The sequence below is a fragment of the Genypterus blacodes genome, unplaced genomic scaffold (assembly GCF_046128005.1).
Source record: "Genypterus blacodes isolate CSIRO-AG114 ecotype Tasmania unplaced genomic scaffold, CSIRO-AGI_Gbla_v1 ptg000147l_1, whole genome shotgun sequence".
Taxonomy (NCBI): domain Eukaryota; kingdom Metazoa; phylum Chordata; class Actinopteri; order Ophidiiformes; family Ophidiidae; genus Genypterus; species Genypterus blacodes.
The window spans coordinates 2,202,501-2,230,461 of NW_027466949.1; the positions used below are offsets into that span (position 1 = coordinate 2,202,501).

Consider the following 27,961-nt stretch of genomic DNA (forward strand, 5'->3'; position numbering starts at 1 on the left):
AGATGTTCCAAACACGGACGTCCCACTTGTGTCTGCTTTGCAAAAGGCTAGAGTCCTTCCTGTCTGAGGTTTGTTGACGGGAGGACGGACACCAATTTCTATACAACAGATCCGGTGTGTTGGTCATGGGGAGGTTTTGTCCGGCAGGTGAAATCAACTCTATGAAGGCTTCTGTGGCTGTAGAGTGAGAGACGGAGGAAGTATTTGCACTTTATCTTTTATTATTATTATCTTTTTTACAGGCTTTATTAAACTCACAATGAACAAGAGGCTGCACAAGGACAAAAGAAAATCATAAAACAGCTATTGGATTACTTTTAGGCTCGTTTGGAAGACTTTAAATTAGAAGTAATATTAACTAAATGAGAAAAGGTTTCCTGTAATTTCGATCCTCCCTTACCTAATTGAAAATTGTCCCAGAGTAATCCCAGGATTTGGAATATGAAGATTATTAAACTGTCGAGTTGAGTAACGATTGACCTGCAAATTAGTCATAAAATAATAATACGCGCCCTCTCTCAGCTATATCCTGAAAGTAGGAGAGCATATTTGAAAAACTTTAATATCATCAACAGTCAGAAGTTTAAGTTTATGGAATGAAGGAGCGGATGGAGGTTGAGGCTACAATTATCACTAAACGCTTTTGGAAAATTAAACGTTTATGGAGAGGAGTAGAATATGTGCTCGCCTAAACTGTGTTCCAATAGGTAAGTTAACAAAGACACAGATGAGTCACTTTTGTAACTATTCCTTAAATGTTTAGATATTTTTTGGCTCACTAAAGCAAATGGAAGAGGCTTTAGTCCTCAAACTTGCCGTTTGTGAAGTCGACACAGATGTTTGTTTCCCTGAACAAACAATCCCCAAGACCAAGTAACTGAATGTGATGTGTAAAAAAATCAGTGTTGCCTCCTTTTAATTCAGAAACTAGATGTTCATTAGAATTCAAAAGCTGATATTGAGATTGATTTGGATCAACATGAACCTGTCATCTGAATCTGCTCTCTCAGCAAACCAAAGGTTATCAGTCTGCATCCATTCACTCAGACATGTAACGTTTTCATTGATTGACACATTTATTGACGCAGCACAATACATTTGTTTTAGAAATTGGGTATTCTACACTACATTTGAGTTCATGCGGCTCTGTAACGGAGGCGGCGTGCATATTATGGCCTTAGGAATCACTCAGCAAACTAAATATGTTTAATCGAGAAGTGTGTATGTCTTACTCGGTCCTCTGTGCCTGTTTCCATTCACCTGTATTCCAAACTTTTTTCCATGAAGAGAAGTACAAGCAGTTAGAGTTGTTTTTATGCACCTTCCAAATGCCTTTTTAATTTTTCACAGACGATGCTGATCTGACAACAAAGACTTGTTTGTACCAAAAAAAAGAAAGACAGAAAGAGAGAAAGAAAGGTGAAGGTATGAACATCAACTTTGTTTTTGTTTCCAGGTGGACAAAAATGATACTTAAACTTTAGTTTGTTGATGTGAATTTATGTTCATATTCTTTGCATGGCGTTTCGGGAATATCTTGGAAATATTAATCACAGCACAGATTATTTGTATGGTTTCAAATGGACCTCTGTAATATAAGAAAAATATTTAATTGTAATAAATAATATATGAGTTTGAAAGTGTGAGAGATGTGTCCTTATTTAAATGTAACTGCAGATGTAGTACCCTGTCTTGTCCACACGGTAGCACACTTGGCCATTACTTTTTATGTCAGCCTTTTCGACAAATTTTCTCCTAATTATTAAATGTCCAACAGCTTCTACACACACACAGTAGAGCCAGAAGCATCCAACTGGGTACATACGTTACACGCTTAATGCGGTTTGTGGAGCGGCCTGTGCGTGAATCACGACAATCAATTCAATCAATTCACAGCTAACAGAATTTATTGTCTGTTCTTTAGCGGACAATTTGAGTCAGAAAGGAATCCAGTTCCCCCCAAAACAATACCAGGAAAATTCAATTGTCTCCTCTGCCTGAACCACCTGAATCTTTCCTCACATTTTGTGATTATGAATCATTTTTCATGCTTTACACCAACAGGCGGAAATGCAATGAGGAGAAATATGAAGCTGTACGTTTCCCTTTGTTTGATTTATTCACCTCTTATCCCAGATCATGGCCCCCACTCATCCTTCACACCGCACAGATAATGACCGAAAAGCCACAAGTGAGAACCTGTTTGAGAGCAGACAAGAGGCCACGTAGATTAAGTAAAACATCAATAATCGTACCTCTGGTGAATATTCATGAGGCCTGTCACCTCTCAATCAGTTTACAAGGTTTTTAAAAGGCAGGTAGAGGATTCATGAGGGATTATGTAGCAGATCTGTGCCTCTGTGTGAATTAACGTCATTTGGCATCGTGTCATTTCTCCAGTAACGTTCAGTTTTCATCAAAACTCAATGTAAGACGGCAGATTTTCACCACAGGGGCAGTTGAAACCATGTTGAGGAGAAGAAATGGCCGCATGTGGCGTTTACGAATAACTCAGCCACTTGTCTTGTGTGCGGAGTCTCGAGTGCATTTTAGATTACACACCTGCCCGTCTTGACTGGACTCGCCTTGACTGGACCAATTTTGTCGTTGCTTCAACATCTTCACCTCCTGCCTTCTTTTTTTGAGTTTGTTTGTTTGTAGGAAATTCTCGGAAAATTTGATTTTCACACGCAGACTCAAACGCGTCATCACATTCCGCGTCGTTATGGCTTCCTGCGACCCGTAATGTTTTCCGCTGTTGATCCCGGTGCCCTTATGGCGCATTTAAATCCCTTATGAATGGAAAAGGTGAGTAATGCAACAATGAGGCTTGTGCTGCTCCGACACCAGCGTCCTCCATCAAAGCTCCGCGCTAATTGCCAGGTGAGTGCCCTCTGCCCGCGGCTTGGCCCCTGGGTGAAGGTGCGCCGTGACACCGTGACTCCCCGAGTCTTTGTTTCTCTTTCCCGGCAGCTTCGTGAGTGTTTTAGAGGAAAGACACGGACCGAGAGGAGGAGAGAGGCTGTAAATTACTGTTTCTCTGCGCGGGGTTCCTCCTTGTTGTTGACCTGAGATGAGTTTGAGTGCGGAACCCTCACGAATTCATAAACTTCTGGGTAACAATCCCAACAAGCAACGACGTGGGGGTGAACCATCTTCATGTAGGCAACAGTACATCATCCAAACGATATCGCCTCTGTTTACGCCACTCACATTAGCATATGGAGACTTTGTTAAGCCTCCTCACATTTGCATTTTCATAATGGATGATCGACACAACGCGACGGTACATTAAAAGCAGCACATGCGTGAAGTGGAAGTGTTGTTGATGTATTGCATTAGGATGCGTTCACGGTCTCACTTAAAGCGAGTTCAGCTGGGATATACAGCAAAGAACGAGACAAGCCACTCTGCATCTCTTGTAATTATGCAAGCAGCGGGCTTATTGCTTCCTCTTCCTGCTCCTCCTCCTGTATTGTGCAGGTTAATACACAAGTAAGATGTTTGCATATATTAGTACCTTTTAACATTTCAGTTGTGTCAAGACCTGTTTCTCTAGGAAGGAAATAAAATGTGTGGAGGCAAAGTAAAGTTGTTTTTCTGTGGTTTCAGTTTGCTTTGATTTTACAATTGAGCATGACTCAGCTGTCATCATTTGCATTTATTTAGCACATAATTATTGCAAGGCAGGATGTGACCTGACAATGCAGCACAACTGAAGACCACATTTGCTTTTTCAGTGCATTTTCTCTCTGGAGGATTTCTTTTTGCTCTTTTCCCCCCTGATTAACAGCCAACTTAATATTTATCTTTCTAACTCTCTACCATGGTAAAAGTTGGCCTTTGCACGCTCGGTGTAGTTTTGCCTTCTCTGTTGTGTTCATCAAATGTCACAGTCGCAGCAGAAAGACTGTGGAAAACATTCAGCTCCTCAAAAGGCCAAACTGGAGTAAAGGGATACATTATTCATCACTGCTGAAAACTCCTGCATGTAGTTATTATCCCTGAAATGAGTCAAGCTGCAGGTGTTTCAAATCGATACATTTATTGAGACAAATACAAGAAAATGTATCCGACACGGAAACATGATGACAAGTGGATGAGACTGAAATCCCGACAATTAGATTAGAGCGTCGAGGTGCGTGTCCACGCAAACAAATGGTTGAGAAGTAAAGTTATATATTTTAAATGTACAATTTTCAAGCAAAATCACAATCTGAAACATTTCCGAATATCAACAAAACGTCCATACATTTACTATGAAATATACATCAACACGCACATAAATACTCTCAATAAAATCAGGCTCATCTTTATGTTGTTCATATTTTTTCGTTTGTATAAATTCATTCAAAGCAACAGAATTGCAACGTTGTTTCTCTTGCAAACACGAGTTGAGCTGTACAACAATGTGGCCGATGTCACTTTGATTAATATGAAAGTTGGAATGATTTGTACAAAATGTTGTCATAAAGTGCTGCTTAGCTCTTTCATACAACTTCCCCCAAACACACATGAAGCGGGCGATGAAGTCAGTAGTTGTCTGGAGGAGCTGGAATATTCCCACCGGCCGCCGGCAAATCTGCCAGCATGGAGGAGGTGTGGCGATGAAGCACTCTGTGAGACATGGTCAGCACGCTCGACCCTTGACCCCTATCCTTCCCTTTCCCTCGCCACCGCGACAGGAAGTGGCGGCACAGGTAGGAGAGGAACTTGTTGTGCAGCGAGGCGTAGATGAACGGGTTGTAGCAGGTGGAGCTCATGGCCAACAGGTGACTCGACACCTGGATGATGTTCACGTAGTTCTTCCCCAGGATGGAGAAGTCGGTGTCCAGGTCGCGGATCAGATTCACCACCTGTGAGGGGTCGATGAAGGAAATCAAACTTTCAGGATTTTCACAGTTTGTTCTATTGTCAGTTCTGCTCCCTGCCAGTGGTTCTGATCCCTGACACCCATCTGTCACTCATTCGCCCATGCTTACCTGTAAGGGCAGCCAGGAGAAAGCAAAGCAGAGGACCGACACCAGCAGCAGGCAAAAGGTCTTCCTCCTCCTCCGGCTCCAGGCAGCCCGCGCAGATCTCAGCACGGGCGACGCCGTCAGGCCTGACGTGGTCCTCTGCTTCAGCTGATAGGATATAGCGCAGTAGGAAATGGAGACGGCGGCCAGCGGGACAAAATAGGAGAAGAAGAGAATGAAGCAGGAGTAGATGAGGCGACCTCGCTCCTGCCCGTCCCAGAATTCTTCACACACGACCATCTGTAGGCCTGCAGCCTGCAGGTCGAGGTAGACGGTGTGTATGGCGGTGGGTGTGGCCAGCGCTAGAGAGGAGAGCCAGATCAGGGCGACCAGACCGCAGCAGAACTGGCAACCCACTCTTTTGCGAATTGGATACGCCACAACAACGTAACGGTCCACCGCGATGGCCATGAGGGAGAGGACGGCGGCGTAGACGGACGCAGACTGCATGACGGTGACAAAGTAACACATGTGGCGTCCAAATATCCACCCACGCCTGTCAAACGCGTAGGACGCTGTCAGAGGGACACAGAAGATGCACATGAGCAGGTCGACCAAGGCCAGATTACTGATGAGGAAGTTGGTGGTGTTGTGCCTTTTCTTGTTGAGCCAGATGAGGAGGAGCAGGAGGACATTTCCCGAGGAGGCGACCAGAACCACGGCGGTGTACAGGGGGATGAAGAGGGGCTTCAGGCTGAACAGGAGATCCAGGCCGGAGAAGGAAGAGTTCGGGAAGACGGGGTGGGAGGAGTTACTGTAAGAGGAGGGAGTATCAGACAAAGTTGGAGAGGACGGTGAGGAAGGACTTGAAGAGTTCACCCAGGAATCCTTCAACGACGTCTCCCAGTCCATAACTATTGAGAGGAGGCACAAGATCAACCAGTATTTAAATATAAGTCATTAAACTGTCCTAACAGGAAGAATAGAACATTTTAAATCACATTGTTCTACTTATTACCACATAATTCCGAATATCTTTGACATATTTTGCAACCTTTATCCTGCGCTCTCCACTCATCACCACACATGTCTGTTATCTCTAAATTGCATTATTCCTCGAATATCAAGGTCACAGCATCTCGCTTGAAGACTTCATGATTAAAGGATTAAACAGAGAAAAAGGAGTGAGTCACATTAGGACTCATTAGCGATCACCTTCAAAACTCTCAGCCACTCTGCCTCCTTTTTATTGACCTCCTCCCTTGTACGTCCACACACTTTCATCTCCCATTCTTCATCTCATCCCTTCCTTTCTTTCCCTAGTGCCTCCGCAGATCATTACCCATCTCTGCCTTTGCCTCCCCAACTGCCAGATGGTCATTTGTCCACGTCCGATCCTTTATTTTTATTTTTTGAACACACCTACACCTCTCTCTCTCTTTCTCTTTTCACTCCGTCCGTCAGTGGCGATGAAATCTCTATCATCGAGCCGATCCTCCTCAGTTCCTCCATTAGACGTGAGGTCATGAAAATCGAACTGATGGTGGCTTTGCAACCCAGACAACCACTACACATGTAAGGTCGCAGGAGGCGCTCGCCATACATTCAGACTACTGTAAACTGGGGAATTTATTGCACGATTGTCTCTCATTTTTGCAATAATCTGAATCAGGGATCGACGCTGGCGCCCGGCTTAAGATGCTGTGGCATAAACAACGTTGTCTTAAATGTTGCAGATTGATTAGTTTGCCCTAATTGTCACAAATTGTTATTACAGCGGGGGGTAAATGTGGCAGCTGTGTCATTTAGTAACCATTAAGTTAAGAGCACAGCAGGGAGAAGTGCTCATTAGTCTGAGCAGATTTGATGAGTTGAGATTACAATCAATATCAAAACAATCAGAAGTAAGGGCTCTCTTGTCTAGCGTTGAACCAAATCAATTTTATAAATGTTAATGTGCAAGACAAATCAATAGCTTTACAAATCAGAAATAGTACTCAGAAATAGAAAACCCCAAAACATGCAGATGTGATCGGAACCAAAGACATTTCAGGTAGAAATCAAAGTAAAGTTTACCTGTTGGTGATGTCATAATTCAATCAGGTTTGCAAGACACTTTAAGTTGACGGAAGGACAGTCCAGCTCCTGTTTGTGTCTTCTGTCCACTGGAGTCCTTCTGGTTTCACTGCAGCCATACGTCTCCACTGCAGCCGCTCTGCCTGAAGACTGAAGAGGTGTGTGTGCTCTCTCTCTCTCGCTCTCTCTCTCTGTGATTTACCCACAGTAAGGTTAACACAGACCTCCACCTCTGCTAGTGCCGTCTCCCTCTGTCTCACAATTAACAATCAGTATAGTTTACTGTAATATTACTTTTGGGGCTCATAATACTTGACAATAAATTGTGATTTGAACTGTTTTATGTGGGTTTTATAACTATAATCTTCCTAATGGGACCTACAGGATACTGAGGCTATGGTACTGAATGGTAGATTTATAGAGATCTTGTCACATTTTATGACACTTTTCCTCCTATGGGGTCTCTATAACGCTCTCACTGATGATCATATAGGGGCCTTTCATTCACTCTGTTACAGACATCTGAATAATATGAGATTATGAGGTTGAATATGCATAAACAGAAGTCAGACATCCCGCTCCTATATTTAATATTATGTTTCAGTATTCAACTTAAACAGAAAGGTTGAAAACTGTAGTTACATGTGAACAAAAGTTATTTATTATTGCTTTTTAAATAATTATTTTTTTCAGTTTGACTCAAATGATAAACACAATCACTGCACAGGGCTGCAGGGAGGAGAGGCTGCAGGATAATCAGGGGTCACCCAAGGTCAAATGAAAAGCATTCACAATTTAAGTAGGAAATTAAGTCACAATCAAACTAGTTTACTTACACGTTTGACTCTCACTTCTCAGTATTGAAAGGTGCAGTCTGGGTTAGTTAATAGAATTAAACCTCTTTTATTTTGAAGGTCCCTGGAGGCCTGTTTGCTGTGATGCAGACTTCAATGCAAATCTACTTTGTGTGTTTATGTTGTTGTTTGTCGCCCTCTCAAGATGGCTGGCAACTTACACAGATATGTGGCTTCTTAATGCTTGTTTCAACTCAAATATCGTTTCAGTTTCAAAGAAGACCATCAAACGTTGTAAAATCGACTTCATTTTATTGAAACATGGGTAAGATTTCATGTGCAAAAATCAACATGGCAAAAATAGATATTACACAATATGTAACCACCATTTTCAGGAAAATATCACAGAGGGGTTTCAGCTCACAGTTAGAAAAGAACAAAGGAGATGTTTCTGCAAAGGAAAATAAATGTTACAATGACAAATACAGCTCGTGGCCTCAACGTGCATTTACTGACCAATCAACATGTCACAATACGACGGGAGTTAGTTAGACACATTTAGTTTATTATATATTCCTAAATTGCTATGACTGAAGAGAGGAATTGCATGAACAGCAGAGATGTGACTGACTGACTGACTGACTGACTGAATATTAATACTTAGTAGCCCAGGAGACTAGAGATCATGATGATGAGCTGTAATTGCATCTTCACCCGGGGACGACAAAAGCTTTGGACAAAACATGATATGACATAATCCAACAGTCAATGGACGTTCTGCATCAAGTCTCCCCTCACTGAATACACACCAAATTAGTTCTGCCTTCATTCGGTGTGACTTTTTAACACCCCTCTCATTTCTCCGGGCTGAGAGTGTCATCATCTTTAGAGTTGTGTATCTCTTTGTCCGTTTCCTCTCCATTATGTGTGTGGTTTGATTCGGGCCCTTCTGTATTGTGAGGCGGTCTCAGGAGATATTCCAGCTCCTCTGCACTGATGGCCACCTTCTCTGGAATCAACCACCTCTTGAAGTGCTCGACAGCGCTGGCGAGGGTGGAAACACAAAAAGGAAAGAGGATAAAGATCACGACGGGTCTCTAATAACACTAATTAATGCTGCTCACTGTCTGGTAGCTGGAAAGCTGCATCAACCTTCACCCAGAGGCGTAAACAACACAAAACCTGCTCCAATTACTGCATGAGGATGAATATTTAGGATAATTGTGTGATTATACTTAATCAGGTGCCCTACATGATAAATAAGGGATGAAGCAGAGGCAAACAGCCAGCGTGACTCTTTCATTCTTCTCTTTCAGTCTAGGCCGACCTACCTTTGATCCAAGTCGCCGCTTTGGAAGAGCTCAGAGGTCTGGGCGTCGTGCAGGAAGCGGTCCCAGCACTCCTTTTTGGCTTGAGACAAAGAGCGCAGCATCTCCCTGGAAGTCATGTCACTGGACTGACCTCTCAGTTTCTTCAGACGGTTCTCTGCAGCAAAACATAGATATTTAGTATCTTATCAATAATTAAGAAAGTGCACATTCTCAATTCAACTATAACAACAATTGTAATGTAAATAGAACCGGATTCAAGTCCAGACCTCTAAACAGATCAGAGTAACCAGGACTAAGTGAGACATTGTGCAGAACAGTTTACAAGAATACAGATTTGAGGTCATATTGTCCATTTCAAGTACCAATCAATAACAGAGGAAGACTTGAGGTGGATGGATGAAGACCTGTACCTAAACTGGCTATGTAGACCTCGGAGTCCTCCATGGGCTCCCATCTGGCGGTGGTAGACGAGGTTAATGTCCCATTTGAATGCCCGTTGACGTGTGGTGCTGCTGGCTGGAACGAGTCGTTGAACTCGGACGTGGTTTCTGGACTCGTCTCGCCCCGTACCTCCGGCAAGTCCGAGCAGATCTTGGACCACAGCTCCCCACTGGACGGGGCCTCCTGACTCTCGAAGTCATCAGTCATTCTGGTGCACTAAGCAAACGAATATCAACATCATTAGGAAAATCAACCACTTTGTTATTCAGTATTAAAGCATAAAATTGCTCGGAGTAAACCAAAACAGAGAGATCGTCAAAAAGCTGAAGAACTCGGCTAACCGCAGTTTACTGATAAATATTACGCGTTTTAAAACGACTCGCCACTGCAATTATGTACCTGCATGCAATTTAATCTTACCTTTATAAACTATTGATTGAGTAAGAAAGACTCGCTCTTAAATATGTAAATATATCCAAAAACTACAGATTAGCCTCGCTAGCTTAAGGTTTCCAGGTCTAAAAGCTGCAGACATTAAGACACATCCCACTTCCTTGTTTTCGCTCGTGTGATTGGACGCTGACACCGCCTGTCAAATGTGATTGGCTCTTTGCGAGTGTGTGTATGTAACTCCGCTTCTCATTGGTCCGCTCAGGAGAGGCGCTCAGGAAGCGGATACAGGCGAACTACGAAGGTAAATAGATTCCTCTGACTCTGATTTCTCCTTCCTCCGTTTTAAGACATTTAAGAGTATTTACCGTTTAACAACTTGATTAAAACAACAACGGACCATTATGGAGCGTTTACACTACAATATTAGCAATTCAAACATGGAAGCTATTGACTTGCACTGATCTTGGTGTGTGTCACGTACTGAACAGAGATATAAACGCTAAAGGATTTGTTCTATGCACTCAAAAGTCCTATGCCTTCCAAATTTTGCAGACAAATTTGTTTGTCATTTGTCACTGTTAGCTCGCATTTCTCCTTTTGTCAAGATGATTCATCTCCTGCACAGGTGTCTGATATCAAAATACTGAGTAAAGGCCATAGTCACTACACAGGTGTTGAGAAGTTTGCATGCAGACTGCAGAGATGAGCTATAATGAGTAATGGGTGTTCATTTCTCCACCACAAGCCTCCTCCAGCATTGTTTCAGAGAATTTGGAAGTGTCACATGACATGTAACCCATGAAGTATGATTGGGACGCTCTGTTCCAATTCCCACCAATATCTAACAACTTTGTATAACTATTAAAGAGGAGTGGGAGAATATTCCAAATGCTAAAATCAAATGGGGAACCTGTGACTAACAACTGCTTGTCTGATGTAATCAATGTTCTTTTATTACCTTTGAACTCAATAACATCTTGTAAATTGACATGTGTTGTATTTAGAGTGCTGGCCCGTCATGTCACTGCAGGGAGGTCCGGTGTAGGATATGCGAGCAGCGTTGCGTTTTGTAGTAGTGGCGTTCCCCATGGGTGTGCTGCTTTCCCGGACCATGGCGTGGATGTCCAGCGGGAAAACACATCCGGAGCTCATCAGCAGGCTCAGAGGTCAGAGAGAAAACACGGCTGGATCAGATAATGTTGGTGAAAGTAAGAATACTAACTGAAGCCTGATTTCCTGCTTGTTTCTCCTTCAGATCATGGGGTAATCCGCAGCGACAGAGTGTTTGATGCCATGCTGGCGACAGACAGAGGCCTCTATTCTGCAGACTATCCTTATGCAGACTCTCCTCAGTCCTTAGGTATCACAGTATTTCTGTAGTTACATTGTAGTTTGACTGCGGACTTTGTGTGTACAGTAAATTCTGTATACTTTCCTCTATACTTTCTCCTACTGTTGTTTTACCCTATACGGTGGCTTTCTTATTGCAGGCTACAGAGCAACCATCAGTGCACCACACATGGTGAGTGACGTCAGCTAACAGTCAAACACTGGACCGTGAACCTGAACATTTTAAGTTTGAATTTGTGTGCTTATCCATGATGTTTATGGGCTTTGATTGACAGCATGCTCATGCCTTGGAGGTGCTGAGTGACAAACTAACTGAAGGGGCATCGGTACTGGATGTGGGTTCAGGAAGTGGCTACCTCACTGCCTGCTTTGCAAGGATGGTAGGTTCTATGTATTTGGTGTGTTAAGTACATTACTATCTTTATATTTTCTCACAACATGACGTTATGTATGCCCTCGAGCATTACAGCAGTGTTTTCTTTACTGTGTATAGGTTGGACCAGCAGGTAGAGTAATTGGCATTGAACACATCGATGAGTTAGTTAAACGGTCAATAAAAAATGTGCAGTCAGACGACCCGGAGCTGCTCCTCTCTGAACGCATCAAACTGTTAGGTGAGCCACTGAAGCTGAAACTGCCTCAGTCTTCATCCAGATGTGTATATTGGTCATGATTATGTAGTAATTACAAAAGGTTTTATCTGTTTTCAGTGGGGGATGGGAGGCTCGGCTTCCCAGATGGAGCCCCATACGACGCCATCCACGTGGGTGCAGCTGCAGCGACCGTGCCCAAATCTGTAAGGACATGTTTGAATTTTAGTGAAGTGAAGTTTATTGAAGTGTCTCCACCTTGGCTGACAGAGATGACAAACTCCTGTGTTCTGCCCTCTCTCTGTGGAAGCTCCTAGAGCAGCTGAAGCCGGGCGGGCGTCTGGTTCTCCCTGTTGGCCCAGACGGTGGCAGTCAGGTGCTGGAACAGTACGACCGGCAGAGCGACGGGACCTTCCTCAAGAAAGCTCTGATGGGAGTGATCTACGTCCCCCTGACTGACAAGAGGCATCAGTGGCCCGGGTATCTCAACAAATCACTTTCTAAATCAAAAGCTGTGAAGTTAAACGACAACGCCAAACAATCATCAGCTTGATTACGTGGTCCACACACATGCTGTAGCTTTTCATTGATGGCATTTACTATCTTCTCTCCCCAGAGGTGAGCTCTGATTGCAGTGTGGTTGCCCCTGCAGGAGGTGGCGTTGGTGCAGCATCTCCATGGCCCCATAACAACGCCTCATGGTTTCGCTCAGCTCCGGCCTTATGGTGGCCACCTGCCCCACTGGGTTGTCACCTAGCAACGCAGGCAGATAATCTGGCTTTGTTTGCCCGGCCCCATTGTCTTCCAGCAGTGCTGACACAGTGAGTGGGTGACCGAGTGAGTGACTAACTGTTTATAACTGGACGCTCTGCTAATGATTTAACTCCCAGAATCCTTAGCATGACAGAAGAAGAGAATGAACATAATAAATGAATTTAACTTGTTTCTGGATGATTGTGGGTATTTCAGATGAATGAGCTTGTGCAAATGCTTTTTAACTATAATAAAAAAATTAGCAAATTAATATCTTAACCTGTTGTAAGAATTGCTTCTTTTTTTGCTTGCTTTCGAGTTGTCAATGATTTAAATTAATCCTGGAAATGAGGTTCCTGCTGTCCAAACTAGTCGGTACAATAATTGAACAGTAGGAGGCGACAACATACCGGCGATGAAGTGATTCGCTATCAAAGAGAACGAAGAAGACACGTCGCGTATTTGACACACAAATATAGAACTACAAAATTACATCATAACTTCGCGCCCGTGCGTAACAAGGACCTCTAGCCGAAGAGCGATGCACGTGAGTGTCTCGGTTAAAGGTTTTATATCGTTTAATAAAACATTTTCCCAACACAAGTGTGGTTTTAAGACACTATTAGACAAAGCGACGCACTCTGTGAACAGTTTGGTGGTTAATACCCAGAGAAACGCGTCTTACTCCAGAGTTACAGCGGGTTTGTTTCCCACTAACCACCGCTCTCTACATTTCCACAAAGTAACCGGACCACAACACTTCGTTTCTCCATCTAAACGCTTTGGGAGTCACGCTGTTTGTTGCAGCTCGGTGATGGAACAGGCGACTCTCCTTGCCGGGGCGCCGGAGGTTACCGCCGCCGCGTCCGTGGAGGGGACCGGGGCCAAAGAGGAGACACAACCCGGGAAGCGCAAGAGCGACGAGGCGGCCGAACCTGAGCCGAGTGTCAGAGGAAAGAGACGGAGAGGAGCCGGAGGAAAGAAACTCCGACCCGGGGAGAGATACATCCCCCCTCCGCAGAAACGGAACCCGGGGGTCAGCTTCGGCCAAGAGCACTTCAGCGAGACCTCCTACTACTTCGAAGGTGGACTCCGGAAAGTGCACCCGTACTACTTTGACTTCAAAACCTACTGTAAGGGCCGCTGGATCGGGAAGAGCCTGCTGGAGGTGTTCGAGAGTGAGTTCAGAGCAGAGTCCATAGAGTACTACCAGAAGGCCGCCAAAGAGGGCCGGATCCGGCTCAACGAGACCCCCGTGGAGGACCTGTCAGTGACACTCAGGGTCAGTGTCACATCAGATCCCCTTGAACAAACCTGAACCACGTCTTTTCCATCGTCTTACATTTCTCACTAATGTTTACTATCCACAGAACAATGACCTCATGAAGAACACGGTGCACCGACACGAGCCCCCTGTTGTGGGCAGACCCCTGGAGCTTCTGGTGGACGACGGTGAAGTCCTCGTCGTTGACAAGCCCGCCTCCATGCCGGTCCACCCCTGTGGACGTTTCCGCCACAACACAGTGATTTTCATCCTGGGGAAGGAGCGAGGCATCACTGAGCTCCACACGGTCCACAGGCTGGACCGGCTCACCTCAGGGGTTCTGCTCTTTGCCAGGACCCTGGAGACGTCAAAAAAACTGGACCAGTTGGTGAGAGACAGAAAGGTGGGTCCATGTAATTACAGTCTGAGTTCACGTGTTGAGGAAATGCATATCACAGTGCAAAGTTACTAATCATTTCCCATTTCTAACAGCTAGAGAAGGAGTATGTGTGCCGAGTGGAGGGGGAGTTTCCAGAGGATGAACTGGTCTGCGAGGAACCAATCCTGGTGGTTTCCTTTAAGATCGGTCTCTGTCGAGTTGACCCCAAGGGCAAAGATTGCCGAACTGTCTTCCAGAGGCTGAGCTTTAACGGAACAAACAGCGTTGTCCGATGTCTGCCGCTCACCGGCCGCACACACCAGATCAGAGTCCACCTCCAGTACCTCGGCTTCCCTATTCTCAATGATCCCATCTACGGCTCCTCGGCCTGGGGTCCTCACAGGGGCAAAGGGGGATTGGTGGGAAAGAGTGATGAGGAACTGCTGCAGGCTCTGGTGGAGGACCACCGCACCCAGGAAAGTCTACACCTGCTGGATGTTCCTGATGCTGGGACTGGGGTTTTGAAAGAAAAGACTGAGAAAACAGATAAGCTAGATGAGACAGAAGAACCTGCTAAGAGTGGAGAGTCACAAAGGGACATTTGTGGTTCTGGTGAGAAGTTAGACACACAGGTGCCAGAAGATTGCAGCAGCCATGCAGTGAAGGAGGTGAATCCAGGCTGCACAGAGGGAAAAGATGATGTCGCCTCACCCGGACAACTTCAGGGCTCTGTACAAACTGAAATAAATGGGAGTCAATCAGAAGCGACCGACGGCCCACAGCAGAGCCCACCAGGGACCAGAGACCACCTGTGCAGCGAATGTAAGCTGGTACGGCCGGACCCCACAGATAAGGAACTTGTTATGTATCTGCACGCTTTACGCTACAAAGGACCAGACTTTGAATACTCCACACCTTTACCTGACTGGGCCAAAGAAGACTGGGTTGATGATGATTAGGGTCCAGGATGTGCTGTAGATGGGGTTTAAGATTATCAGACCGGTAACGCTTACAGGTTTGGGTGCAGTCCTGCTTTTGCTTTGATTCATTTCAGTTGAATTCCTGAGCCGAATCTGCCTGAAACGGCTCAACCTAATGTACGACAAAAGCATTTCCTGTTTCTCCCAGAAATGTGGAAATATTTTCCTTTGGCTCTTAGCTCCGCCTGAAATATGAGCAGAATGTTGAACCGGATTCATCCAGTCTCATTATACTTTGGACTCTGTTTTAATGATGATAATGATGATTTAATTGAAGTCTGTCATCTGTTGGCGACTCCGGAGGCTTCAAAGAAATAAACCCAGCATGCAGGAAAAATAAATGTTTTATTTATCTTTCATTTTGTGAAAAATTAACATCAGCAACTGTACAGAATAGAGGCTGTGACCTTTTTTTTCATATTTACTGTGATGAGAAGCTCTCCCTGGTCTGTAAGGCAGGTTGTTGTTATTACATCACCTGATTGAAAGTGAAGCCAGACACCTGGCCAGGTTATTACATAACCCTGCTCATTGGCACGTCTGTCTGGACTCCTTAGGTCTTTGTAAATCTCTTTTGTTTCATACTATTACATCACATGTAGGACTACAAACACAGCTCCTGCAACTTACTTTACATTTACACACACATTCTTCACACAGGAACATACAGTTGTTTTCGTCTTAACAACTCATGAGGAGATGGCACATGCTGTAGATGTCTTATACAGTTCATACCCTAGAGTGGATGGTACACACACATACACTGAATTAGATGATGTGACATCATAGAAGGGAGATGTGAGGCAATCAAGACTTCCTCTTCTTAGACGTTAGACGTTCTATTTGCTTTGCTTATGTTGCGTTGACACATTTCCACCTTTGACGCAGCTACAATACCAATCACAGCTCACTCTTACTTTACCACGGAAAAGGCGTGACATATCTGTTGTCAAGAGTAAGTATGCATACACTAATATTTATCCATTGTTATTACTTTAATAGAACCCTGCTTGTAGAATCGGTGAGTAAACTTTACATTTCTTGGCAACGACACTAGAATAAATAAAGGGCTTTTAATTTGACAGTGAAACGGTTAATAATTGCAAATGAGCCATGATGCCACATGTAACATTACTCACTGTGTGTCTGTGATGGTCAAAGGAGACACACACACACACACACACACACACACACACACACACACACACAGCACAAAACCACACACCTGATGACTATTGATGAGACAGCTGTTTGCCGTTATGGTGCTTGTTTGTTTTCTTATTAGATGATAGATGTTCTCATTTTCAGTGACATCGGTGAATGTACACGTTTCCATATGGCTCATTAAGGTCGATTGCAGCATGTGGAAAAGCGTGCGAGCGTCTCCACACATGCGGCGTGTTTCAAACCCAGTCTGTGCAGGTGCAGATGTTAAAAGAGTTTCAGGCACAAAATAAATCCTGCAGCGAGGCGCGGCTGCAGCTCTTCATCACTGTGAAGAATCGTGGCTACAAAATAATGTTTCCTCTTTTCTCTTTCCCACCCCAAAATAGCCAGGTTGAAAGAGTCATGCTTTGACCTTTTGATGAAGCAAGTAACCCTCATGCTCTGATTGTAGTCATTTGTAACAGAAATTAATAACATCAGCAACAATAGCCGCCAAACATGCTGTTACATATAATGTTTGAAACTGGCTTATTTCCCTTTTAAATGAACGATTCTGTGTTCCTTTAGTAACGCCGATGTGCACAGTGTTCCAAAAAAGCTCAGCACGCGTCCTCCCGCTGTCCGTCTCTCTTTATCCATACGTCTGGCAGGTCTGGCTTACTGTTGGGTAAGATGACCACTTCCTCACTCTGGCTCGTGTTACCTCTGCCACAAGTGTCATAAAATGTCTCTTTCAGCGAGAGACGCAGCGTGTCCCTCTTTCCGTTCAGGTGTCCCGGCTGTAACGAGATGTCCCCCTCTCCTTGTGTGTTGGAAGGTCCTGGTTCTATGTCGCTCAGACACGTTTCGTTGGAGTCCTCCAGACCCTCGCAAGAGCTCTGGGACTGGAAGGAGAGGAGCCCTTTGTTGGAGTAATGATGGTGTTGGAGTCTGTCCTCTGCGACCGGCTGGTCAATGGTCTCCAGGGTGTGGCTGATTATGGTCTCTTCTATGCTTGAAGATGAGGAGAAAGACGGATCTGTCCAGTTCTTCACCCCACATGACTGACCTCTACAGGTCTTACAGAGCAGCTTGTCCTTACTCAGGTCGTCTTGTGTCGGGCCTACAGGCCACAGACTGTTCTGTTTGTAAGGAGATGAGGTCTGCAGTGCAGGCGGCTGTTGACAGATCTTATGTTGATGACTGCACGTCTCCTCACTGTCCCCTTCTATGCTGTTTCCACCCACATCTCTCCCACAGTATTCAATCTCGTCTGAGAGCACTGAGGGCCGGTTGGACAGCTTGCTGGTGCACGTGCTGTTTTCAAAGCTGTCACTCAGCCGATAGGCCAATGGCTGTAACTCGTATTGCTCTGGCCCTCGTCCTCCGCCCACTCCTCCTCCAAGCTGTTTCTGTCTCTGCTGCCGTTGGTGCATGGGGTAAAGGTAGCCACCTGCGTCTTTGTCATAGCTCCTCCTTACTCTTGACCTGCCAAAGGCCCCGTTTGCCGCAGAGGCCGATGAGCCACCGGGTTCTGCTGTCGGACAGGAGGACAGCATGCTGTCAGTCTGATCAGACAAACACGGCACGATACTCTTTCCACATTTATTCTGTGGCCCAAAAAAGCAGCAGAGGGACTGGAAGAAGAATGTTGCAAATCCGCACGCAACACATTTCACCAAAAACAGAAAAATGCCCAGTTTTCTGAACAGCAGTGCTGTACACGGCAGCATGATGATACCCATGCAGAAAAATGCACCGGAACCAATTGCTACAGGACATCCCATCCTTTTTGTGGAGTGCGCTACTTTCCCAATCCTGTCAGAATGAGGAGCTAAGCTATACGATATGCAGTAGTTAGAAATAAAGTCAACGGACAAACCTGCTGCTAATGATATAAACAGGGCCTCAATGCCGCTCAGCTGCCATTCAAGTAGAACCAGCAGACCCACCGTGACAAACACACTGCCCCCTACAGCCGCAGTCCCATATAGACTCAACGAGATATTCCAGGTAGTTAAGAGAAGTAAAGTGAACGTAAGAGCAACTGAGAAGCCAGCAACTACCAGAGTCTCTGAGCTTAATGACTGCTGTAGATCAAACAGAGACAACTGACTGGTGAACCAGCCGTTCTCCAGCCCGTGCGGCGCTCCTGATATTTCCCGGTTAAACCAAGTCAAGATTTCTCTGAAGAAGACACTGGTTCTGCTGAAGTTGAGGCTGTAGAGGTATGTAGTTTTGAATGCCAACACAAGGGCAGCTATTCTGCCGTTTGGTTGGAAGTACAGACCTCCGCTGTGAGCCAGATGGCCCTCAGCATACCTTTCCGCCAGCATCATACTGAGGCAGTTCTCAAAAACCCTGGGTGGGTACGGGAAAGGGATGTTATTGCAGCAGAAAGTGAGGGCATCATCACTCTCTGAGCAGCGTCGGACAGACACCCATTGTATCAGCTGCTCCACAAAGCAGATATTGTCCGTTATATCTTTATCCTCAGGTGATGGAGGGCTGTAAAAGCTTTGGTTCTGAACACGTCCACACAGGTCCCTCAACCAAACCTGGGCATCTGGTCGGCTCATGTTGAAATCGGGGTCAAGAACCAAAGTGCCGTTGCTCCTTGGGTTCAAGTGATCCCCGTTATCGATGGGTTTGACGCCCCAAACAAGGGTTAACGTAACAGGCTTATCCTCCCCATCTCTCTGCCGCTCGAACATAAACATGTGGCGGTACTCAGAGTCGTATCGCTCAAACGGGTGACTGGAGCGGAAGAGCTGAGCGACGCGGCTGTCGAGGTTGGGCAGCGTCATGCCCGGGTCGATGCACGACATGTACGTGCCGCCAGCAGCGAGTACTGCGAACCAGCACACCCAGATGTATCTAAACTTTACCACGCCACAGGGCAGGATCTTAAGAAATAATAAATTAGACGTGTCCGTGAGACCTCGTTTTAATTCCCTCAGCTTTTGTCCGAGGGTGAACAGGCATCGCTTGCGTGAGCTTGTATCCCAGAAACCGCCTGTTTTCTTAGGGCAGCATGGTCTCCATCCCTGAACCGCAGATCCAGAAGACACCTCGTTGTAGCGCTCGCATAAAATGAAGGAGCACGGCAGCCACACTAATGCCAAGAGTGAACTGATGAAAGAGGCCGTTCCTAGATAAACGGAGAAACATCGGATTGTTGTGATGCTGCTCAGATAGCCACAGAAGAATGCTGCGCTGGATGTTAAACCTGATGCTAAAATCAAATACCCGACCTCATGCAAAGCCCTGTTCACTCTCTTCTCAAGGGAAGCTGAGGGGTTCTGGGACATCTGCAGATTCCAGAAATCTACAAAGGTGAAAACGTGATTGGAACAGCTTCCCAAAAGGATGAGAACTACCGAGATGTTCACCATGGGGAAGAACGTCAGGCGAAATACTACTTTGTAGAAGAAGTAGGAGGTAAGGAGAGAACCTGCGATGGCTATTACAGACAACGCCACGATGAAGAGCGACTGGAGGTACAAAGCCATGGTGAAGAGAAGAGACACAACAGCCAGAACAGGGTATACTGAATCTCTTGCCAGGTAGTACTTAAATAATGTCTGCTTTATACCAAAGTCCATGCCCGTGATGGTTGTGTTGTTGTATGTCAGATCCCTTCCTTCCAGACTCTTCATGTATATCGCCACCATATGTTCCCCTTTGTCCACAGGTAAGAACAGAAGGCTGTACTTCAGCGTAGGGATTTGGTATTCGACCGTCTGTGGGCCTAGGAAGTCTTTGTCGACTAGAAAGTGCAGGATCTGGAACACCACACGGGACTGCTTGCAGCGAGAGGGGACAGAGGAGCAGCTGCTGTATTTGGGTCTCTCGACGCAGCCTTCCACCAGATGTCCTTCGTGATAATATGGAGCACAGAACCGCAGCAGGTTCAGAGACTCAGATACCTGCGGGGAAAGGAACAAAATGGGATATGAGATGTTTTTAGTGCACATTGTCCACCTTTGACAGTCGTCTTCTAATAATCCTTAAAATGAAATGTGTTGAAGGCTGAACAACCTGTTGTGAGGTGAGGCTCAGACAGCAGGAGGCGTTGGTGAGGACAGCCAGGTAATTCCCCAGGGACCAGCTAGGACAGCAGCCCCCTCTGGATGCCTTTTCTTCAGCCTCCACTCTCACATGCTGTTGGCACAGATTCTGGAACTGCGCCTGGGAGCGAATCTGAGTAAAAACAAGTGAGACATTTTCTAAAAACAAATTCACAAGACAGAAATTCAATTTGCATTTTAGGCCCACGGTATTGAAGGGACGTGATGTGAGGAATGAGAGCGAACCCTGGACTGCTCCATCTCGCACATGGCATGAATAGACTTCAGGCTCCACAGACTCGCTGAGTTTTCTGACCGGAACACCAGCTGGGCCAAACGCTCGCCTGCACGACAGAGTGACAGATGGAGTCAACATAACGAGTAAACCAGCAGGGAATCGCCACACTTCTCTGCTCTGAAGGGTTCATTTGTCAGGTTCAAATGAAACAAAAGCAGGTAAACAACATTTCTGTCATTTCTGTTTCCTCCTGTGTTCCTAGAAATATACTTTATGAACGCAATAACTTCCATAAATATGAGAAACAAATCCAATTATTATGATTTGCATTTATATTTGTGTTTACTTTTCCACAGACCGAGCAGTATGACGATGATGATGATGCAGATGCCCTGATGAGCAGTGACCCACCCGGAGTGTCGCAAAGGAACGTGTCTGGTGAGGCGTCTCTGGCCAGCATCCTTCTGGCACGAAGTCTGGAGGAGTCCTGGCTGCCGTCTCCGCTGACAGCACCCCCGAAACTTTGTCACATGTAAGAACACACACACACACACACACACACACACACACACACACACACACACACACAGTATTGTTTGTTGTTTGTTTCTCACATTTGATCTTTTGGGGGTTTTCTGCATTTCCAAAGGAAAGTTAGTAGTATGATTAAATAATTAATGAGAAATAATGCACAACACTTGAACTGAATGCTGCCAGTCTTCAAACCCCAGACCACATAAATACCAGTGTCCCACCATAACCAACTCTATAGCATAACTCATATTCATTTGCAAAGTGTATCTACAGCGTCCAGTCCCGTGTGTGTGTTGAGTCTGCAAGCCGCTGAACGTCTCTTCTGACCTTTTACTGAGCTGTTGTGGTAAAGGAGACAGAGTTTTCCCCGGGCCTGTGTTCTCCTGCAGCTTGGACAAGCTGGACTGGCGAACGCCTATGTATGTTCCCCTTGGCTCAAAGCCCTGGAACAAAGAGCACATGCACACACACACACACACACACACACACACACACACACACAGGTAACATCAAAGCTTGGGAGACAGAAACTGGTGCTCATCACTGCAACAGAAACAGCTATCTGAATTAATTTTCATCAAGAGAAGCCTGTAAAACTGCAGCCCCGACCTTCCACAAACAACACACTGAATTAGTGTTTTGTGTTGGCATGTGATGTTTTTCTAAAAGAAATTATCATGCTTTGCTTAACTGAGATGATTTGATTTAATAAAGTTCACCGGATCCGAGATGAGACTGAAAGAAATGAATGATGGTGGATTCCCGAGTTCGTGAAACAGTAATGAACGCCAAGCCCGAGGTGGTGAGGGACGCTTGTGATGTAGATGTGACAGGATTGACACGAGAGACCTCCACTGTTCACTGTAGGCGTGTGTGTGTGTGTGTGTGTGTGTGTGTGTGTGTGTGTGTGTGTGTGTGTGTGTGTGTGTGTGTGTGTGTGTGTGTGTGTGTGTGTGTGTGTGTGTGTGCGTCTTGCACCGACTGACTCACCAGCAGTGGGTCAGAGAAGTCTGGCAGCGGGCCGATGAAGAGGCCTGCCAGCGAGCACCCGAGGAGCAGCACAGCACAGCCTAGCAGCACTGCCAACGGGTGCTCCACTATCACGTGCGAATAACTGCCACCAAAGAAGAAGAAGAAGCTGTCAGATTAATCCACATCAACAGGGACTGGCATTACTTTTTGTGTTTTAATATGAAAAACAGATTCAGGTCCTACTTTCTCAGGATGCAGTAGATTCCTCCATCCCTTAAACACAACACAAACACATACTCTCATTTTATTATTGACTCGTAACAAATTCAAGAATTACACTTAACGATCCCTGAGGCTCACCTTACTGTGACCACATGCCGCTGTGTGGGCTTGTGTGTTTCGTGCGAGCCGTGTAGCCAGTGACATCTGACGGGGCCGTGGCCGTGGCGAGGTGCCTGATGGGCGGAGCTGTGGCCGTGCCCTACTTTGACCACGACATCTCCGATTGAGCGCTCATCTCGAGGGTCGATAGGCTCCCGCTGGCCACTGTGATGATGCTGTCGGTGCTGTGGCGAATCGTAGGCGCCTGCTCGGGAGACCTCAAGGAGGAGAAAAGAATTTAAGAAGAAAGTTAAGAATAGAAAATGATACTAAAGCAATATATTGGTTCAGAATGATGACAGTATGGGTAGTTGGATGTATGATGGATGTCTGATATTATTTGAAACATTGTGGCTTAATTTGCCTCCGTCTGTCGCATTCTGGCTGCAGATTTGAGCACTTTTGTGAGACATTCTGACAGTTAATGGCTACCTATTGCATTTCATCTGTCTCTAACAGCACAGTCAGCGCTTACTTGGTGATAGAGCTGGCAAGGAGACGAGGGTCCGCCGAGGCTGCTGCAGCTGTCACATAGCCCCCCTTCACACTGGAGTGCTGTTAGCGGGGCCTCGGAGTCGCACGCACTGTCAGGAGGCCGCAGGGAAACGGCCGGGATCTCTCTGAAGGAGTGTGAGGAGAGGAGGGAAATGGAGGTGAGAGACGTAGCAAAGGAGCAAGTCTAACTTAAAAAAATCATGTTTTGGAAATGGTAAAAATATGTTAAGTTATTTAAAAAACAATCTAACCTCACTACACACTGATTGACATTTCAGATTCCTGCCTGTGCTCTCAGCTCAGCATCATCTCGCGTTCAGCACAGAATCGAGCGGACGAGCAGAACTAATGAGGTGAGGAATGGATTTCTGGGTATAACACACTGTGGCGACTGGAAGCTGTGTAAGGCCCAATTAAAAAAGAAAGGAGGGGCACTGGGAGGGAGCCTGTGTGTGTGTGTGTGTGTGTGTGTGTGTGAGAGAGAGTGAGAGAGTATTTTATATTGTACTTGTATATCAAGTCTCATGCTCCACTGTGTGAGAGGTAAGTGGCTTTCTGGAATAGCTGCCATAAGACAGACTGACTCATAGCAGGAGTCAACCAAACCCTGGAGTGATGCGTCTATGCTTCTCCACATGAGGCTGTTTCTATTACAATGAGTGTCACACTCTGAATTATTCCAGAACGGTCAAATTAATGACCTGTAGCAAAGTATTACATCTGAATCTATCTATTCCCAGCATCTCCTTAGGTTGTTAAAGCCCTGTGATGTTCAGATTTGTGCGTCTTCTCCATGATTAAAGAGTCTGAACTGTATCTAAGCTGAGGGGACACGCGGTGTGTGTAGTCTACCACCACATGCCTGCTATTCCACAGTTGACTGGATGCGACCACATTTCCCGTCTTGTCGCTATGGTGACGGAGTAAGTCAACAGAGGCTAGATGACCTCACGCAGTTTTATTTGCATCCCATAATAGCGCACAGATGACGAGTTCTCTGTTGAAATATTCCCGTGCAGCAGCAGGGATTATGGAGTGTGATGCTGGGGATTAATCAGCGAGCTCAGGCAGGAACACAGATCCAATATTACTATATTACAATCAACCTGCAGTTGCTTATAATTCTCCCTCTGTGCATGTGTGTGTGCTGGCACGGCGTTCAGGGGGAAAGCAGAACTCATCCATATTTCAGTGGATGAATACAAAATGACATCCAGGACGGTGTCGCTGAGGAAAAGACGTGACAATGGCCTCAGAAATGAAAACTGATTGCACTCTTTTTGTTTGTGTTGCATGACAGGGCTTCTTCTTTCTGTAGTTTGTGACGCACTGTGGACAAAAGTTTGACTAGTAGAGTTCATCAGACGGCTCATATGTGTCAGATATGAGCTGATTGACCTGATGCCCTGGGGTCTAAACCATGATGCCTCAGTGCTTCAGGCCAAGTCTCTCTCTCTCTCTCTCTCTCTGTCTCTCTCTCTCTCTCTCTCTCTCTCTCTCTCTCTCTCTATCTATCTATCTATCTATCTGTGTCTGTCTGTATCTGCCTATCAGCCATCACATCTCTGCCTCACTCTTTTTTCCTTTTCTCCCACAGTGTCTTTGGACTCACTCACACACACACACACACACACACACACACACACACACACACACACACACACACACACACACACACACACACACACACACACACACACACACACTGATTTGTATATGCTGTCACTGTAGCAGTAGGGATTAGAGTTAAGTGTCAGACTGACATCGGTGACCTGAAGCAGGACGCTGTAGATGTCAGCTGAATAGATCCGGCAATTTGGCAGGCAAGTCAAGTGTGTAGTGTCCTACAGCGACTCTGTCATAGAGAGAGGAGGTACAAACCCCTACAGTGTGTGTCTGCACATGGACTGGATACACAGATAGAGAGATAGAGAGACAGATGTTTATATTTTACATCTGTTTCTTGAAACTTAGTTGAATAGAGTGGATGTCGTAATTATAATAAATATGTTTTAATTAAACAACATTATGATGTCTAACTACAGTTATGAGCACATATTAGTAGAGGTGCTGCCCTGGTGTTGTGTGTGCTCCATCATCCTTTTGTTCCCTGCATAAACAGCTGGATCTGGGTGTCATTGCACAATACTCATGGCGACCACACGAGGGTAAAAACACGTTCCTGTCAAATCTAATCAATATCATTTGTTTGCTCCAGAAATCGAGTTACATAGTAAGAAAGGCAAGGAAACAACGAACCTTTGGCAAGCCTCCTGTGCCCTCCTCTCATCTGGAGCGGATTCATCCATCACTATGGCATCCGGGCTCTCTGCTGCCGCCGAGACAGCATCCATCTCCCTCCCGATTGGGCTTTAAACTAAATAACAACCGATTCCTCTCAGGCTGATGGTGTAATTCTCCGCACACACACACAGCATCCCGGGTCCAGGAGGAGCAGAGATGCGGGTTGGTTTCTGCTCCTCCACAGCAGCACACCGGGGCTGTTCGGGTTAATCTGCCCCGAGCCGCGCTCTGATTGGCGGAGAGCGCCGTGATGCTGAGGACACTGTCTGCTCTCCGTCCAACCGGCCGCAGATCGTCCGCATCGGTGGCTGATTAACCGGGTCTGATACAGATGCTGCCGATGCCCGCCGCTGTGTGTTATCAACGCCCAGAGACACTAATGCCGATAATTAGAGTAAATGCATCAAATATGGCGTCCTGCTGCTGAGCTACAACAGCCAACAGCTGCGCGGTAAAGATTCAGTCAGTTACGGCCTTTATTTGAGTAAATATTCAATAGAACAACAGACAGAAACTAACAGAAATACTTAATCCAAGTCTAAATTAAAGTGGATCTAATAGTGTAGAACTAAAATCAGCAGAATATGAGCTTAATGTGTATTTAATATTCATATTTAGTCTGTAACTCAACTGTAGCCATCATGAAATGTAATCAAAAATACAATTTACTGTTTTCCCTATAGAATACATTGGATAATGCTTAAATTAAGTACATGAACCTAAAGTTGTACTTGTAGAATTCCTTACTTTCCTCTGCAGGTAAAGAGAAGTGAGAGCTTTGCTAGCAAGTCTCTGGAGGAATAATTTCATATTTTGTGGCTTTGTATTAATGTATTATTTTATGTTATTGGTCTAAATGTGACATCAGTTGCTTACAGGCTTACAGTGCAACACAATGGCGATGTGAAGTCGGAGTAAAAACAGGAAAAAAAGCTTCTATATGAAGTTGTGTGCTACGTGATAAATCCAGGAGAAAGTGTGTGACAAGGCCAGACCTGTGTGAGCGGCTGCTAATGAGGCGGCTGCTGGTCTGGCTCCGGTTATAAATATGAATCCTGGCACCGGGCCCTTTGGTCTGTGAGGGGCCACCGTAAAAATATTGGAAAGAAAAGTGAAAAACGGTAATCAGAGGAGTAGAAGGAGGTTTTGCAGGAAAATATCAGTCCCCTTTTTCATGGTTTTAAAGGTGACAGAGGTGGTGGGGGGATGGGAGCTTTATTTACCCCTTAATGCAGGCTAATTAATATCTATCAGCCAGACATGTAGGCTGATTAAGTGTCTCAGCTAACTGATCCAGAGTCATTAGAAGAGAGAGAGAATCAGTCAAAACTATAATAAATGAAATCAGGACTCATTTGTTTAGGAAATAACCTTGGAAATGTGCTTGTGTGTGTGTACATGTCTGTGTGTACATGTGTGTGTGTGTGAAACAAATGATCCTCCGAGTGTGCAGTGTTTTGTCCTCTCATTTATCAAAGGCCTGTTGTTTTGATGGTTGCAATGAGTTTTTTCCGAGCAATCTGCCGCGTAGCTGACCAGACCTTGTTGACTCCAGACACTGATTAACTTACACAGATTCGCTGGGCATCTTGACACGTACACACACACACACACACACACACACACACACACACACACGTACACACACACACGTACACACACACATATATATACAGGAGCAAAGCGGTTCTGGAGTGGTGGGGGGGTCGGGGAGGGGGGAGTGTGTATGGCTTCTGGCTGGCGCTGAGGTGACAGCCATGGTAATTTCCTGTGGCAGATCTCTCCCAGTGAGTAGTGATGCAAAGGGAAACGCTTCATTACTGCCTGGATGAAACAAACAGTGGATAAACGCAGCGGAAACGACAGGAAGAAGCCGCAGGCGGAGACTTGCGTGGAAACAAAGAGGGGGCAGAATGAGTTCAGTCGCTGTTTGCGCTCATACTGCCAAAAAATTTGCAAACCTCATACGACCCTTTGATTCATCAGAATAGGCCTTGTTATGAATCTGTGGTTTGTGGTTGTAAACAAAAGGCCTTTACCGCCACCTGTTGGGCAGATTGTGAAAGTGAACCCCCCCTCCCCTCCCCCCTCTTCTCTCTCTCTCTCTCTCTCTCTCTCTCTCTCTCTCTCCCTCTCATAGATTTTGAGGAATGTAAATATTATGACAACATACGGTATCTATAAGTAGCGCATACATTCAGGCATTTCGGGCTTAGACTAAAGCTGTAACACGAGAATTCACCCAGTGTGACTCACAAACGTAAAACAATCTGAGCGCCCGCCACGTTATTTTAATGTAACGTAATAGTACAAATCCCCCACACACATAAACAAAATCACGCGAGGTTTGTCTGCACGATTGGCTCACTTGAGGAAATGAAGAAAAGGAGCGAGGAAAGGACAAAGGGAAGGAGTAAAGGAATTGATGGAAGGGGAGAGGAAAAAGTGTTAAGGGAGAATAAAGGAAAGAAAGAATGAATTATGTAAGAAAAAGACTATAAATGTATCAAAC

General features: G+C 45.5%; 6 protein-coding genes across 8 annotated transcripts in view; 3 read left to right on the forward strand and 3 right to left on the reverse strand.

Annotated features, from left to right (window-relative positions):
* The window catches only part of bahd1 (bromo adjacent homology domain containing 1), a 21,000-nt gene extending 19,370 nt beyond the window's left edge, over positions 1 to 1,630 (forward strand). Inside the window, exon 7 of the mRNA XM_076165539.1 lies at positions 1 to 1,630. This exon is cut by the window's left edge and continues 1,731 nt beyond it. The gene's annotated coding sequence lies outside the window, so the exon portion shown is untranslated.
* A 2,902-nt stretch (positions 1,631 to 4,532) lies between these two features.
* Positions 4,533 to 5,870, reverse strand: prlh2r (prolactin releasing hormone 2 receptor). Its single transcript, XM_076165536.1, has 2 exons — positions 4,983 to 5,870; positions 4,533 to 4,856 (listed from the first exon to the last, which is right to left on the reverse strand). Exons 1-2 carry the CDS (start codon positions 5,868 to 5,870, stop codon positions 4,533 to 4,535), a joined length of 1,212 nt encoding a protein of 403 aa, XP_076021651.1.
* A 2,256-nt stretch (positions 5,871 to 8,126) lies between these two features.
* On the reverse strand, positions 8,127 to 10,165 carry ccdc32 (coiled-coil domain containing 32). Its single transcript, XM_076165493.1, has 4 exons — positions 10,021 to 10,165; positions 9,570 to 9,816; positions 9,160 to 9,313; positions 8,127 to 8,872 (listed from the first exon to the last, which is right to left on the reverse strand). The coding sequence occupies exons 2-4, from the start codon at positions 9,805 to 9,807 to the stop codon at positions 8,683 to 8,685; spliced, it is 582 nt and encodes a 193-aa protein (XP_076021608.1). The 5' UTR covers positions 9,808 to 9,816; positions 10,021 to 10,165; the 3' UTR covers positions 8,127 to 8,682.
* Positions 10,166 to 10,231: 66 nt separating this feature from the next.
* On the forward strand, positions 10,232 to 12,960 carry pcmtl (l-isoaspartyl protein carboxyl methyltransferase, like). Of its 2 annotated transcripts, none has more exons than XM_076165608.1 (9): positions 10,232 to 10,294; positions 10,998 to 11,159; positions 11,249 to 11,353; positions 11,484 to 11,515; positions 11,619 to 11,723; positions 11,837 to 11,957; positions 12,054 to 12,139; positions 12,244 to 12,413; positions 12,550 to 12,960. In XM_076165608.1, exons 2-9 carry the CDS (start codon positions 11,042 to 11,044, stop codon positions 12,560 to 12,562), a joined length of 750 nt encoding a protein of 249 aa, XP_076021723.1. In that variant the 5' UTR covers positions 10,232 to 10,294; positions 10,998 to 11,041; the 3' UTR covers positions 12,563 to 12,960. The 2 variants fall into 2 exon arrangements, with proteins under 2 accessions (XP_076021723.1, XP_076021722.1); XM_076165607.1 differs by having other exon boundaries at positions 12,586 to 12,960.
* Positions 12,961 to 13,015: 55 nt separating this feature from the next.
* Positions 13,016 to 16,374, forward strand: rpusd2 (RNA pseudouridine synthase domain containing 2). 2 transcript variants are annotated; one of them, XM_076165606.1, is made up of 4 exons: positions 13,016 to 13,233; positions 13,430 to 13,968; positions 14,057 to 14,353; positions 14,443 to 16,374. In XM_076165606.1, exons 2-4 carry the CDS (start codon positions 13,501 to 13,503, stop codon positions 15,286 to 15,288), a joined length of 1,611 nt encoding a protein of 536 aa, XP_076021721.1. In that variant the 5' UTR covers positions 13,016 to 13,233; positions 13,430 to 13,500; the 3' UTR covers positions 15,289 to 16,374. The 2 variants fall into 2 exon arrangements, with proteins under 2 accessions (XP_076021721.1, XP_076021720.1); XM_076165605.1 differs by having other exon boundaries at positions 13,016 to 13,968.
* A 701-nt stretch (positions 16,375 to 17,075) lies between these two features.
* Positions 17,076 to 25,499, reverse strand: disp2 (dispatched RND transporter family member 2). The gene is made up of 10 exons (XM_076165637.1): positions 25,405 to 25,499; positions 23,126 to 23,270; positions 22,630 to 22,868; positions 22,513 to 22,542; positions 22,288 to 22,411; positions 21,625 to 21,740; positions 21,175 to 21,284; positions 20,772 to 20,869; positions 20,497 to 20,658; positions 17,076 to 20,384 (listed from the first exon to the last, which is right to left on the reverse strand). The coding sequence occupies exons 1-10, from the start codon at positions 25,497 to 25,499 to the stop codon at positions 17,076 to 17,078; spliced, it is 4,428 nt and encodes a 1,475-aa protein (XP_076021752.1).
* Between the last annotated feature and the right edge of the window lie 2,462 nt (positions 25,500 to 27,961).